The 16,859-nt window shown below is 35.4% G+C and overlaps 1 protein-coding gene across 15 annotated transcripts in view; it reads left to right on the top strand.

Moving 5' to 3' along the window:
- Window positions 1-16,859, top strand: part of LOC124409983 (glutamate-gated chloride channel) — a 75,006-nt gene that overhangs the window by 22,591 nt on the left and 35,556 nt on the right. For all 15 annotated transcript variants that reach the window (XM_046888028.1, XM_046888027.1, XM_046888026.1 and 12 more), the window contains exons 2-3: window positions 887-1,213; window positions 15,354-15,530. In XM_046888028.1, coding sequence (XP_046743984.1) covers window positions 15,364-15,530 — 167 coding nt within the window. In that variant the 5' untranslated portion in view covers window positions 887-1,213; window positions 15,354-15,363. The remainder of the gene's footprint in view (window positions 1-886; window positions 1,214-15,353; window positions 15,531-16,859) is intronic.

Here is a 16,859-nt window from a genome sequence, read left to right as displayed (position 1 = left end):
CCCTCAATGCGACCTCGTCCAACCTAACCTAACTCAAGCCGACCTAACCTAGCCGAGCTTAAACCAACGCAACAAACCCAACAAACCTTAATCGGACCGAACCTAACCTTGCTTGATTCAATCCAGCGGAACCCAATCGAACCGAACCGAACCTAACCTAACCATGTGCGTGGCATAATGTCATTTTTTGAACGCACGTAGCGACCTCCCCTCCCCTTGGAGTGGGACAGAAATTATGGCGGCCGGAGATTCCGCTCCAACTCACCCTTCTGTCACCTCCCCCCCCCCCCCCCCCCTCCTTCTCACACCATGCACTGAAAACAAATTGCTCTGCGGTCGAAATCCCTTGAATCGCCTCGGCGACGCTGGAATTATTCTTCGATCAACGACGTCGTCATCGTGTTGATGCGGCTAATGGACTTATAGGATGTATAGTCGAGGCCGAATATTTGTCAAGATAAATTTAGGCCAACGGAAGCTCTTAACAAGTGTACCTAACCAAAGATAGTCGAGTTATATGTAATTCATAAATGAAAAAAAAAAAAATGTCTTGTGATTTAGAGAAAGATTTTGAAACACTTCCTTCGGTTTAAGGTAATTTTAATTACTATTAAATTAGGTGAGGTTTATTATTTGATGTAAAAATCAATATATTTCATAGAAATCGGGGTAGAATATACACTATAACTATAGTTTTATTTTCTTCACTTCCGTATTGAAGGCTCCAAAAAGATGTAAAAAATGTTCAAGCCGAATAGCCTTACAGATAAATGGTGGTTTGGTATTGGAAAATTGGAATGTAGATACAAACCTGCGTCAATTCTTCAATACATTCAATTGTATCTTTCAATCGTCTAACGATCTTTCGATATATTATCTGTTTCAGGTTAACAAGTAGTAAGATGCATATATCCTACCACAGTGAAGATCGTGAATAGTGAAATCGTGAAACGTGATTATTATAACAAGCAGATAAATTATTAATTGAGTGATCTCAGCAACAGTTTCATAATAAACTAAGTACAGCATAACAACAATAACAATAATAATAAACCAAGTTGCGTAATTAATATCAGTGGAGAGCTGCTGCTGCAAAACATCTGAGAAGTCATGATGCAGTCAAAGTACTGCTCCAGAAGTTAGAGAATTTCACAGATATTATTAGCGGCATCCTGCCTCCTACGCTGCAGCCAGTCACACCCCTAACGCTAAGGTAATCCATCCTGTGTACTACATTTATTATTATTATTATTATTATTATATCGTCATCGTGCACTTAAACGCAGCCAAGATGTCTAATTTCGGTTTGAAGTTTTATCACAGCTAAGCCTGAACAAATTGGTTATCTAATTTTCGCCGAATAAGATAATAATTTGCGAAGAGATTTTTAATTTTTAGTGAATTTTAAATGTCTTTCTCAAACGTCTGGATTTTTTAAAGTGGCGAATTCTGTCCTGAAATTGTTTAAAGAGGTAAAAATTATCTCTTTATGAAGATATCTTACAAACTTTGTAAATTTTCTAAAGGTTATGTCATTGCAATTATATCGCGAATTTCTGAATTACTTGTAATTGTAAGTTCCGTTTATTATGTGACTTTTTTGAACTCCCCAAGTTTTATGACGTAGCAGATTGTGACCCGAAATCTTACCAAAGTTTTCATTTTCCTGATACTGCCGACTAATTTTTTAATTAGCAAATACTGCTCGAAGTTTTCTAAGATATTCAAATTTTTATTCAAGAGTTGAATAAACTTGTAATTAGTTTTTTTATTTTTCACCTCTCTCTGGCCATATCCTGTCATTTCCTTCCTTTTTTGGAAAATTAACTGGGAAATATTAGCTGGTAGTGGCTTCAGGCCTATAATTGAGACTCTGTGCTCGCGTTTATAAAATATTTACAAGACCCTCGCCATTCTTCGCTCTTCACACCCCCCTACGAAATGCCGCTGGATATATATGTATATACTTTTACATACAGTATATAGTACATGCGCGCAGTGTGCATATGAACCATAATACACTGGTACGCGAGCCAGTTAGCAGTTAAATCAGGCCGAATGAACGCCTGAAACTTTAATCATAAATTTGTATTTTACCGCTCGTATTAAAAGTTGTGCCTTCATATACATATATGGGTATGTTACATGGTGGAACGTTGAATATCGCACACCGTGGAAATCTGCCCCCGTCGACTGGTAATTTTCCTCAAATTTCATTTCAGGCTGAACATATGTGAGGTTTGCATGGGTATAAAATTCGTCCTTCATTCCATTTTGGCTCAATTGCAATTTTGCACAGACATTTTGATGAAGTGAAATAAATAAATGAAACACAAGTAACGATAGGTTCAGAATAATGAGATTGCTTATTGAGATATGTAATTTATATTATACCGTCACTTGGATGATGGTTTGAACCTCTTGCGAAAACCTGTTATGTTCAACAATTGTATCGACAAGTTGTTAGGATTTTTGATAACTTTCAAAAGAGTATAACTTCGTTTTTTATTATAAAATCGAATTTGAATTAATGCATCTTAATTTTAAAGAGGAAAAAAATGAAACAAATGGAAATAAAGGCAAAACGTCTCACAGAAATCGTGATCGACTTAGATTGGCGATAATGTCATTTTCGTGACACTGACGGAAGAAGGGTTTCAAAGATATTAGTCTGGAGTTTTCGTATTTTAAAGAAAACTGAATTCGAATCTGATATCAGATTTTCAAAATCTATAATGATAGAATTAATATGACGTGGTAAGATTCGAAAAATCAAAGGATTTCAATTAAAATAATGTCTCATGGTTTTCCAGGTCACCGAAACCGAATCGGAAATCATATTAAAAGAATTTCGGATTTTGGTTCACCTTATTGGATTCAATGTTCAATTCAAGGGGTCAAAATCGTAGAATGAAATCATAGAATCGTAAAATCGGAAAATCCTTTGTTTAAACTGCGACTCAGTCATATTCGGAATTTCTGCGTTCGCTTGAATCAACGTAACGTCATAAATCTCGGTAGTAAAATTTTCAATTTTTATTCAGCTCGTCCCGAAGTATAATATAATTTATTCGGTGGATATATATCATGTACAAGAATAGATCGCTCTTTCCCTCAGCTGAATATTGAGTGGTATATGAAAATTGTTAGTTCTTGAGTTAGCCCCGAGTTTCTTACGAGTGTTTGCCTGCCCTCCGAACCTTAGCCAGAGCTTATTGTAACCTTCGTAGGAAATTTCTAATCGTGGTTGTTGTGCAGTCTTAAACTATTTTAATTTTTAATAGGTATAACCAAAAAATATAACTCTGATTACAAAATAACGACGGCCGAGTTTTTTCGATGAAACCAAAAAATCATTTTTATGCAACAATTGTGATAATTTGATATCGATGCAACAATAAATTAATCTTAAAGTCATATTTGACTAGAAAATGTAGTGAACCGAACGAATAGATTTAAGGTTGCAATACAGCCAATAAAATGCTCGATTATTCTAAGAAGAAAATTTTGTAAATGTGGTTGAAATTTGTACCGTTAAATTGAGTGGATATTTTTTTGTCATCAGAAAAACTAAATTTTCAATCCTACTCGTAATGAATAAACGATCTTAGTTGAAGCATGTTTTCGCGGTATTAGGTTGATGAAGTAATACTTCATACTTGCATGAAGTAAATTAATACTTCGGCGAACGCATCATGGGCTTCGATAATAAATGGTCTCGGACCATGATCGGCAAGGGTGTAAGCTGCAAGTTTGTGACGTTCTCAACCTTCCTCTAAGTCGTCTGTTACTGCGCATATGAGGCTGTCATACTCTGCGGCAGCATATGATTCACGGATGAATAGTCCACCAATATAGCCACAATATGTACTATGCGGTGTGCAGCAGTATCTAATCGTAAATTTTACAGTCAATTCTATATCACGAATAATATGATGTTAAATGAATAATTCATGTACCGGGAAACATAAACTTAGTAGATTCATGTAAATCTATTTTAATCTGTCATGAGTAGGATTGAGAGTTATAATTCCCGAGATGTACATATTTCTCTGGATTTTAAGTCAAAAAATGTATTATTTACAACGATAATTATGTTATTTCTGTAATTGCTGTATCACATTTTTTTGCAATTTTAAAAGCATATTTGAACCCGTTGATTACAACGATACCCATTTGAATTGGGATAGAATTTTCTAGTAACTAATACAGATCAAGTTTTTCTTATTGTTTATAGTCTACGTTCGACAAACTTGCAGACTGCCAAGTATTTTTTTTACTTGGGGAATTTTAAGCAATAATTTGAAATCGAACCAATTCGGTACATACATTTTTCAACTAGAGGGTTGAGCTTTGTTCGTATATCTGGGAATACTGAGAATTCTTTTTACTTCCTCTCTTCCCTTGAGAAGGGACTTTACTTCATCTTTCGGTTCATATCATATGGCTATGGTTCTTTGTATTCTTCATTTCTTTCTCTCCATCTCTTCATCTGGCTTTCCGTTTCACCCTCAGCCTAGTTTCTAGAACTCAAACTCGCGAGGCTCGACCGAGGATTCCTATAACCTCTGAAGAGGGCTGAGACGTGCCTTGAAAACTAATATAGGTTTACCAAGAACAGAATCGGCCCGGTAAGTCGCTGGCTGAAAGGGCGCTGGCTCGTTGTCGGTTAAACATACCCCTCAATTTCGCTTCTCGCATATCAAAAACGCGGTTTCTGCTCTCCTTTTTCCCACCTTCACTGAACAATTCCCATCCTGGAGGGTAATTGTAATCCAGGAAGTAATATTAGGGACGAGAAATATTTCCCTACTATATCGGGTGGCTAAAGTGGAACAGATTTGTGTACAAGGTTTGTAGTACCGATAGCGCCACTCGCAGCGCTAGTTTCGCTCGTTGCATCGAGAACGTGCGCGCGCATAAGTTTGATGGCTTATTAGTGTTGCCAGTGTTGCCAGCCACAAGGCGCAGTGCAACAGACGATACCAGCGCTGCGAACACTAAAATGTGGTTCACTTTTGTTACGTACAGATTGTCTCCTTCCTAATATTCATGTAGTAATAATATACTGTAATAATCGTATGGTGAAAATTGGCTTGAAACTTCGCGAAAACAAAAGTCGAGGACTACTATTGTTTTACAATCAATGTATAAGCTATTTGCGTAACGCAATTTGTACGAGGACACTTCTTGAACTGACATGAGGAAAATAACTTCTTGGAAAACAATTCGCCCTTATCCATTCATTCCCCCCTAAAACGATTCCGACGATTTGGGAATATGAACGGGCAACCTGGAGAAAACCTTTTCAGATTCTCTGTAACAAGTTTGTAACAAGATAAATCCAATTCTTCTTTCCACTCTGCTAGAAAGAGAAAAAAAGAAGGAAATCAAGAAATTCTGCCTTGCGAAAGATTCTGCAGTGACGGTATAATTGATTTTTTTCGAACATTGCAAATTGAATATTTCGTTCCAGCTTGAAGAGGAATTCCTACCATTTTAACCGGATTTTCGTCTTTGCTTATTATTCTGTAGTTTTTTGTAACTTGTAAAATAAAATGTGGATTCTTGTGAGTACGTATAATCTTTAACCGGTAATTTTAAAAGTGGTATTAATCTCAGATCTTTTAATTTACTATCTGGTTTTGACAAATTTAATTCAATGTACGAGTATGTTTCGCTATACTAATGGATTTTTAATATTTTTCACAAATCAAAACGAATTATGTACAGAGGAAATATGTTACTAGAAGTAGTAAAGGAAAAACTGATTTTCGAAATTAAAAAAAACATTCTCTTCAAAGTAATTAAATGTTGAAGTGAAATACCAATCCTTAATAATAACCCAATTCATATGTGTATAAGAAAAAAACCACCAACATTTCATAGTTTAGTTCCGGTATAATTTAAAACTTCTCGAGATCTGTCGAAGAAATGATGACAAGATATTTAAAAAAAAAAAAACCATTTACACAGATGTATTGTATATACATGTACATAATGTACGGGCAATTGGTTGAAAAGGTGATGAAAGGTGATGGTTGAAAAAATCTTTTTCCCATACACAATTACAGTGTCCTCGATCTTATTTTTGTCTCAAGGGTAAAGTTACGTGTTATTATTACCCCTGTCTGCGTTTAACAAGCAAAAAACGAGGAGAGGAAAAAAGAAATACTTATAACATACACACTGCAATGCATGTATGCATGTATTGTACATATATATTGACTTGAAAGGACGTTGATGATTCGATGACGTAAATAAAAGGAACGATCGAAGCACCTTATAGTATTAAGATTGGGTTACGAAGAAAATAGTCTACACCTTCATGTTATATATATTGTATATAACTGTACGTATATAAATAGATTTATTTACCAAGCACCGACCTGGCCCTTTGTTAGGAGGATAGAAAGTAGGCCACAACGTGACAACCTTTGACCCTCGCCACGGCGTTCGTGCCCTACATCGATATTTTAAGGGAAAATACGAGTAGCACGAGTTTGATTAGCAGAACCGTTTGCCGGTTACAGTAAATTGATTTTAAAAATTCGACAGTTCAATTTCACAATTTGTACGAATTTTAATTTTTATTAATGCCGCAAAAGAATTATAACCAAAATGTTGCATAAAATAATGAATAAAACTTGAGAAAAGGGTCTGAAATCCATACGCTGGTCATTCTCGACTCTTTCATCATGTGGAACCGGAAGACGTGGATCAAAGCGTCTGTTTTTGTCCGACAGTCTAACCTGTTTGTTAACGTGTCAGCCTGTAAATTATACTGGATAATGTTTTCATTAAATTCTATGTTAGGTCTGTAATATCGACTACGATGTGATCAAATTTTTCAGTGAATTCCAGAAATCAAGAATCATCAAAAACGCCTTATATTTTTAGTCATTCAGTTTAACTCGGGAATAATATTTTACTGAATGAAATGATTGAAAATGCAATGATTCTAACAGATTAGTCCAATTGAGGGTGAACGCCGTGAACGGTATTATATTTAAATATTGTTTAGTGAAATCTAGCTGTAAATGAAGTCACTTTTCCTTGGATATGTTTCTCTCTTTGGTGTATACAATGGAAATTAGATACTTGAAGTTTATTGCTGATTGCAAGGGTTAGAAAGGGGATGAAAGGGGCACCGAAATGCACGAGGATCGAAGAGTTTCCTCTTTAGGTGGCGTCGAGACGTCTGGCGTCTTGATTCCGGTCTTCACGTGTCTCCCTGCTGGGCGTTGTAGGCTTGGGAGTGGCGTGTGATTCATACGAAAACCTTTCTCTTTCACAAATCTTTTCCTTCTTTCAAACTGTTTTCTACTTTTTTGACGAGATACGTACATAATTATAACTCATTATGCAGGGTATATATTTTCGACAACTTTATACGCACAATTAAAGCAAGTAACCCTTACCTGGAAATCTAACAAATGGCGTGATTTAATGTGCTTCTTTTTACCCAGCTTGCAACGCGATTTGCGCTTTATTTACCTTCCTCTGCTCCGACTATTGCAAGTATTCGATCGAACGTAGGTATGTACGTGAAAGCTGATGTAACTACTTCCAACTAAAATTCACCGCGTTACTCAGTAAACCACTGGATTGGCGGTCAAACTCTATTGTCTTGGTGAGGTTAAACGCGAACTTCCACAGTAACTTTGCAGTAAGACATGTCCAACTGGATACTTTGCCTAACCGTAAATTGTATAACTTACACACATCTTTCCGCACTTCGAATGGTCAAAGTTTTTTGAATCTAAGAACATCGCATCGAAAGAAAAAGAAATGGAAGTCATAGTGTAAATTTGAATGCAGGAGGTCCAATTTTCCAACACTTTTCTCTACAGTTTGTTTGACGTCAAAATCGTATTTTTTGTGTGTTATTGATGAATTAGCACGGATTATTCCATTTCTGAATTGACATTGTACCAGTCGTTGGAAAATAACTTTCGATAGTATGAATAAATTTCTTTAGTAATATATTATTATATGCAACGTTATTGATGGTGACTGAAGTGGTAATGAAAAAAATCTTATCGCGTAGTTTGTAGATAATGACTTTATTATAATTCATAGAAAACGAGAAAATTCTAAGCTTTTTGTATTGAAAAAAATTCAACGATGATGTGATTGTTGTGTAAGAATTATTTATCATCCGGCTTTCTCTGCATTACTCAATTGATCATGAATCACGATTCACCGGAAATGAAAGTAGATGCGAGGTTCAATTTTTTTTAAACACTTATCTCAATACTCGAATTTTTATTTGAACCTATCCTTATTAGCAACGACTAAATTTTGTACAATAAAAGAAAGAAAACCAGTCCCATTCCTTAAAAAAAATCAAGCATGTCGACGCCACTTTGCGACCATTTTGGTATATGAAGTAGAAAAAAAATCGTTCGTAAAGCCACATTCATCAATGACGCTATATTGAGTACAGCATCCACGGTTTATTTTATTCATTTGATAATTTTTTCCTTCCAAAGTTAATCTTAAGTAAATTAACGCTGCGGAACACAATAATTTCAAAACCTAATTAAAGGTTTTCTACCATGAATTTATATGGGGCCGGATGGCGCTCAGTGAGCGATGGTAGTTCGAAACAATATTGTAGCCTGATCAAAATCGCAAGCATGGGATCAAAGGCCATCGTATTGAAATTGCAAGTGCGGACATTAGCTTGCAGAAAACTCTTATCCAATAACTTGACGTAATAGTGGAAAAGGTAATTCAGCATTGAAAACTGGTAATTCCGAGTTCGGTGTATCATTGCAGCTCTTCGATAATTCAGCACTTGATTATCAATCAAGGACAAAATAATGATGGGTAACTCGTTGAGTAGACTTGACGAGTCTACCGTAATGAGCCAGTGGGCAAGTGAGAATGAGCCAGCCAGCCACGTGATATTAGCGTTCCATGCCGCAACGCCTTGTATTGATCGAGCTACCATCAGCTGTAGTCGTCGCTCTGACTCTTCTCTTGGTACTTTACGTGAATCCGCGTACATATGTGCGTCATTTCGCATGTATATAGCATGCTTACATGGCTATTTTGCCGAAATATTCCATACACAATTTAATATACGCCTGCATGTATGCAATCACAGTGTAAATCTTCCAGAAATCCGCCTGCAATTATGCAAATCAGTGTACGTTTTACACAAATCCGCCTGCATATATACAATTCAGGTACGTCGTACAGAAATCCGCCTGCATGTATGCAATTCAGCGTACATTTTACTGATCGTCATTTGTCTCCGAAAGATGACAATCGGAGAGAGTGACGAGTCGACAGATGATTGGAAGAAATCGGACGAAAGCCGATCGGTGAAATTTACTCTCAGTTACCAAAACGCAGGCGGATTTCGACCTAATGTACGTAGATTTACTTTACATCGAATTGTCGGTGGAATGCATTTCCTTGAAGTGACCCGGCATATATGTACAAGAGTATAAATTATACAAGAACGTGCGAGCTTGAAACTACAGAATTTCTTGCGCAGTCGCAGTATACCTATGATTATCATTATTATTTTACACACACACACACACACACACACACATACACACACACACACACAGGTATGGTGCTTTACTTATCAACCGAAGTCGCTTTTTCCCTGGAAGCTTTTAATATTTCCGAACTAAATTGCGCAGATTGCATCTCTTGAACAACAGTTAAGATAACGATCGGCTTTATTTTCTGCGGATTTCAAAGCGGAAACGTTTCTATGGTTCACATTTTTTTTTCCATGAATCGTTCTTTAAAACAAGTTTGAATCCAATAGGTAACTAATTCACTTTTCTCTGAGATTTTTCTAACCTAATCTTACGCACTATTTTGTTTTCCATGTTTGCGATCAGATTTTTTCTTTTACCGTCTCTCCTTCAACTTTTTTATAAAGCTTCTATAAATTTCCGCAGCGTTCTTCCAGAACGTAACAGAGTCACTGTATTTTACTGTTTTATTGTGAAAATATAACAAGTAAAATATAGAATAACAGAAAATTTCAATGATCAAACAATAAGTTTACTCTCAGGTATGTGGATCTCCAGAATTTTTCTTTTAAATTCTATTCATTCAACCCTAATTATCAGAGTTGCCAGTGTTCAGAGAATTTTTACAGAAAAGTCTGGGAATGTAACGTGTTTCCACTTGACCAGTTCTTTTCTTTTACATTATTCCGATTGTCCGTTTATTCCATTGATTTTCTTACTTTTTAATTCAGGTGAGGTTTGAAAAAATTCAAAAGTTCCGGGATAATAATCAAACCTGGCTCGGATATTGGACAGAAAAAAATGAGTTCGTAACAAATTTGAACTAATTGTAAAAACGGCTCAAACTTTCAAAGAATTAATAGTTTCAGTGATTTACGACAATTTGGTCATTAAATTAGTCCTCGAGTTTTTGTGCTAAATTTGTGTCTTTTTCAGTTTTCGAGGAAGATTGAAATCGATTATTCCTGTTATCATTTGTTTTCTTTCGTTCAATTTCCTGATAAATTCCGGTTTAGTCTCTGCGCCGATTTAAGGCGATAAGCCGCGCTGCTACTTATTGCTGCATGCTGCACCTCGCGTATCGCAATCCTCTTATATATAAGTGCATCTGCACCTTTGCAAGCGCTTGAGCCTATTTAGAACCGTTTAAGGTTTCCCGGTCGGCTCAAGGAAAACGCTTGAGGATATTTTACGAGTAACGAGACACGGTGTTTGCTTCGTGTCGTATTTCCAAGTGCTGTAGAGCTTGTGGCGTGTGCCTACTTCGGATTCACCCATGTCACGTATTAAGCTGCTCACGCCTCTAGCCGAAATCCGTTTAGAACACAGGAATCATGATGTTGTTTTTTCATCTACGGGATAACTTTTTATGTCTTTTTTTGCTCTCTTTATAGAGAAGTATTTTTTCGCTGCGCAAGTTTTGTTTTCATTCCAGAGATAACATTCCAGACAATGGTTATTCACGTTAATTTTTCAAATCGAAAATCTGCTTTTATTTTTGTTTTATTAAAAAAAAAAAAAAATTCTTTATTCCTCACGTCTTACAGAATCCCATAATCGTAGTAAAATTTAACATCATCCCTAAACTTTTAACTTATTACTCCTTAACTCAACCTCTTAACTCAACCCCTTATTGAAATGATAAACATTTTCTTAAATTTCGTTATAATAACGTCATTCAACGCGTCACCGAAGTTTATTCAACCTATTTTTTAAGAACAAAATTAGAAGGGTTAACTTATGCAAACCATCCTTTAAGTTTACAGAGACCTTTTGTTTCTCTCTTGTCTTTTTTTCTGTCCATAGTATAATATTTTGCATAATTATTGTACAAACATATTTTTAAATCATCATTTTTTTCTCTTTACACTATAGACCGACTCAAAATTGAAAAAAGAAGATAACAAATTTGGTGTCAATACAGAATCTCGTACTTCAATTCTTTTTACATACGTTCCTATCGGGCAGATATATCAGGTTATATTCAGTATTTCGTCTCTGAAAAGTTCATAAAGTTTGTTTAAATATCAATAAATATAATGAGAATAGTATAATGGATTTTATTTCACTGGTTTGTCTTAAAAAAATATTTCAAGAATCTTTGAAAAAAACAGCCTTCACACTAAATGACCCTCTTGAAAAATCGAATACCACAAATATTATTCGTGTTTCAGGATTTTGAACATTTCGCTTTTCTGCGATCAAAAATAAAAAAAATATACAAGGGAAAGTTATTATAATCACCCTTAAAATAAAAGGTTAAGTTTTTGACCTTTTGACTATTTTCAGAGATGTATTGATGGATTTTAATGATTCTGATCACAATCAAAGCAGATTTTCTTAGCTTAGAAGTGACTTGTTTTTGAATTTTATTGGTCGTGCAGTTTTCGGTTATTTGAATAACAAAATGAAGATAAAAATACTCCGTAAGTCAATGTTTTATGGGCTCAAATAGCATCTCAGCGGGAAATCCTGGAAATTAACCACTTGTTTCCAGGAGCTTTGTCGCTGTTTTCCAGCATTTTATTTGCTCGCTCTTCTATCCTGTTGAACCTGTTAAATTCGACAAATTTATGCCGAGCTTATATGCTCAAAGTCCTTTGTGTCGACGACACGGGAATCCTGAGGGATCAATAGACTATAGCAGAGAAGTTGAGAGGTCGGGATACGGAGGAGCAGGATTTCGGGTGGGTACGCGAGAGACGATGGGGCTAGGAATTTCTAGATGAACACCTACGAAGTTTTATAATCGACGCTTCATACCGCGTCGACGTTATTTAGCATCGTGAACTTTAACGCTCTGAACCGACGTGTTAGGAACTGGAGCGGAAAATCTATTTGGCAGAAAATTATTTCCACAGAGTACTAAGAAGAGGAGAAAAAAAGACAGAAAACGCTGCTTCATATTTTTTAAATGATTTTTATCTACTTTGGAAACTTTTGGTCCGGATAGTCTGGCTAATATTCAATTTTTTCAAAAATTCTATAGGTGAGAAATATGTTCAAAATTCTTCAAAATCACACGGTACGATCTGTAATTTTCTTTTTTCCGCTAAAAGTATAATTCTGCGATTGCTTCTTCTTGCATTTTCCAAAGACCTGAGATTTTCAGGAATTATACGGAGATTTTTCCTCCTCGCGTTGGAAAATTTCATATGCGAGAAGCTGAGATCGATTTATGCTCTGAAGTTATTATATACAGAGGCTCTGGGTAAATACGCCGGGTTACGAGTGGAAGCTCTTTTCTATATGAAGCTTTTCCGCATCTCATATGTCAGCGAAGAAAACGATCCTTGGACAAATTCTTCTTGACGTTTTTCCCGCGGCGCTGGATTCTGACTTGCAAAATGTCGAGTAGCATAATAATATGACGAGAATCGTTGTGACAGTCTCCAGCATTAAATATTTTTGTTTCTTTTTTTTTGTTTCCCTTTGTTATATTAGGTATTCAGCTTGCCAGACTCGTACGGAAAAAAACTTAGCAACAGTTTCAACCTAAAACCCTTGAATCTATGTTTTGTATAAAAATATGATAAATAAGCGTCAGAAAACAGTAGCAAAGTTATCGCAAAAATATTTATCCGAAAATGAAACAGAGCTACTACACAGAGAAGGTAAAAAATTGGATTTCTCTTTTCTAGATTGATGTTAGTAACTTCGTCGTAACAAAACGTCGACACAAAATTATTATTTTGCAAATTCAGAATCAGTCTGAGGTGGTTGAATTTCCAGAATATCAATGTGTTTGCGCTCGATACGGTTTACTGAATTTCAAAGCTTCTCGACGTTGCAGAATTGTGATTTTTTTAAGAATGCTTTGTTATATTAACGTTATAACCTTCACCCTCATTATTATTAACCGAAGAATTGTCGCAACAGTAAAATTATACAAAATATATGTTCAAAATGCAACTGAAGTTGATCCAGTTGAAATTAACAATCGAAATAATTTTTTTTGTTTTTTAATAAAAAAGAAACTTTAAGATTGTCTAAAAATATATTTGTTTTCTATTTTTGCGAGTATTCATAGAGTCTGTTAATTTTATTTATAGGTTGTTATTATTTACGAAAATAGAAGAAGTAAGATAAATATTAATTTTTAAACTTTGCGTATCAATTATTTTACATTTGTAGTTTATTATCAATGATTATTCTCGAATGAAAGTGATTTAAATGCCAAACTGAAGTTTGTTTAATTATTATTTACAATAAAAGTTTAAGAGAATAGATAATTTTTCATAAAACCCGAAATATTATTCTGGTTTCTAAAAAAACAAACTTTATCTACTAAAACTATCATTTCACTTACGATTCAGGTGAAAGAAATCAAACCTTGACATCTAGAACCCAGGCTCGAAACTTATGCCGACTGGCGTAATTCAATCATCGAAAATCTCACAACAAATTCAAGGTGAAGTATTTATCCCCAACTTACCGCATCCTGAAACCTCCCGTGAGTCCTAAACCCCGATTTTTCTCATCTTTTCCTCTCGAATCGTCCGCAGTAGTGCGTCCAACGGTCCGCTGCGTCCAGCGAGTCGACAGTGAAAACAGCCGGCCTGAATCGGCGCTACAAGTTTGGCAAAACCGTCTGACCAACGCTGGAATTACTACTAGATTGCCAGACGCAGCGTGCCGTTCAACTACTTCGCGGCGATATTTTATAACTGGCGAAGCGCGAACCAAAAACGCGCGGCGTGTGAATTTAGTCTTAGGTGTAAAATCGATCGATCGAAGCTTGTGAATGCATAAAAAGAGGCGCATCAAGCTCCAGCTTTGAACTTAGAGCGACGCTCTCGTCAGGCCGATGCGCCTTATCGCAGTCGAGAGTATTTATGGGCCACGAACGAAATCCGGCGATGGTAGCAAAGTGTCAAAACAATTTTCGGTAACTGATACCAACTTGGTTCAGGCTTGGCTGTGGCTTGAATATAAGCGGTCTGGAGTCTGAGGAAATTATTCTAAACTTGAAACTGTGCGACCTGAGTGTGGCGGCTTGTGCTATCGATAAGTCGTGCTTTGGACGATCATATTATTATATACCGCATTCCTAGGAAATTAATTTGATTTTTTTTTTATTTTTTCGTTCCAATGATCATTTACTCGAATGGAACAACATTTTTACTGTGTTCTCTGATTGAAATAAATTGGAACAAATTCGTATAACGCAAGATACGATGTCAATAATTTACGGTAAGGTTTTATAATTAGAACGTTTAAAGCGGCTTAAATGGTTTTTTTTTGGATTTTAACGTCTTTGGGTAAAAAGTATTGTAGACTAAATTTTATTTAGTTATAACATTTGCGCGTTACGACTATACTACAATGTAAAATTTGTTGAACGTTTTTCCGACGATTTGCACGGGTCTGGTCAGCAAACAAAATAATGAACCCGAGGATATTAGAATAGGCATAAAAAGACCTGAATTAACGAATCACTTTTATCATTCTAATAATAAAACATCTTCTCAACTTGTCGATATCTTAGCTAGTATTCTTCGAAATTGTAACGTCCAAAATATTTCGTCGCTGGTAAAAAAGAGAGGAAAATTGAGATAAAATGTAACAAAATTGAGCACAAAATATTTTTTCTATAAATTATTAATACTATGTTTATCTTTTTGTTATCCCTTAAGCCTTCGGTGATTGGAATAAATGAATAATTTCGCGTGTATAATATTTTGATCTATTGACGTTAAAGTCTTTATCTCGCAGTTGATGAGATTCTCCTAAAAATTGAAAGAAGTTAAATTTTGAATAAAATACTAGAAAAAATTGAAAATACTGTGAAAAACATGAAATCGAAAAATAATACATGGTGTACTTCCTGGTTTTGTTGGATTGCAGATGACATAGGATGGGTTGGGCGGCGCTCGGGCGGCGTGCAGGTGGTGGCAGCCGCCCCCCTGTCTCCCCCCTCCTGTCGCTGTCTATCGCCTCCCTCGCTGGCTCCTTCACCCTAGCCATTCTCTGCATCCTTACCCTCACCCTCACCTTGGCGACCCTGGCGCACGCCGAGGACATGTACGTATTTTACACAATTGTTATAAGCCATACCAATACATAAAAAAATTTATGGGAGTGTTGACACCCCTATTTAAAAAATAACACCCCCGTATGAATAGATATGATGTACGTATTAATTTGTAAATATATGCAACGCGGTGGAATATTTAGTATTAAAATTTGATAGGCAAGAATTTGATGATATAATTAATTTTTTTTTTTTTATATTTCGAGACAGTTTGAAATTTTTTTTATCTTTTTTCTATGCTACGGAGTATTGAAATGTGACATGTATAGCGAAAATTGGAATTACTTCGAAAGGACTAATTATGGGAATCTAATTATGATTCAAGATTTATTTTATTTTTTGTTTTCAACGATATTTCATTCCGATGACAATCGATTGTTAATTATTATGATATTGTTCTTTGCTTTTTCCTAATGCAGCATATTTGTGACAAATAAATTGTCTATTAGGTTCGTTTTACGCAATAGAAAATGTCTGGTATTCCTTGCTTAGTCTACTGCAGAAGTTCGGCTCTCATGATCTCGGATTTAGTCCACCATCCTTTTATATCCTCGTTTCCTAATTCTGAAATTAGCTTTCAGTTTTATTTGGCTTCTCTTCAGATTTTATTTCTTGATTGTTATTTATCTTCGATTTTTTCTGTGCCTAAAGAAGACGCCAAAACTCATTATTGGAAAAAAAGAATTTTTGATAAGTCCGTTTCGAACGAATGTTGCCGACGAATCCTATTTCCGAATGCAATGTGTTAACAAGTCAATTTTATTACTGCAAAAATCAATTTTTAGAAAGATTCTATTTACTTTACTTTTCTCCTACTACAGTCTCATTTTACCGTCCTTAACAGTTTTTTACAAGATTATTATCCCTCATCAATTGTCTGAGATTCATTAGGAAAAAGTTAATTAACATACATCGAAAAAACATGAAGTGAAGGTTTTCAAAGCCTAGAAAAATTACAGACAATTTCTGACCCGAGAGAACCCGAGAATGTGATTGCTTTTTCAGGGACTTGGGACAAGGATGTAAAAAAACGCAAATTGAATTCAAAATGGTAAAATTCAGACAATAGTCGATTTGGCATGGAATACTCGACATGCGAATTACTTAAGCATTTTCCAACTTTGTTATACTTATCCGTGTAGTCAATAATCATACTAAAAGTGATGAGCTGCAGTTCTTTTAGACGTTGTAATAGTTTGTTGCAGGCAATTGCTATTGTTTTTGTGATTTTTCGACCTTTTATATTTTCTTTTTCTTCAAAATTAGACGCAGTTTAGAGAGTTAACTCGTGCATAATAGGTATAGAATCAGTTTATAAT

This window comes from Diprion similis, chromosome 8 (assembly GCF_021155765.1).
Source record: "Diprion similis isolate iyDipSimi1 chromosome 8, iyDipSimi1.1, whole genome shotgun sequence".
NCBI classification, from domain to species: domain Eukaryota; kingdom Metazoa; phylum Arthropoda; class Insecta; order Hymenoptera; family Diprionidae; genus Diprion; species Diprion similis.
This window is presented reverse-complemented; position numbering and strand designations above follow the sequence as displayed.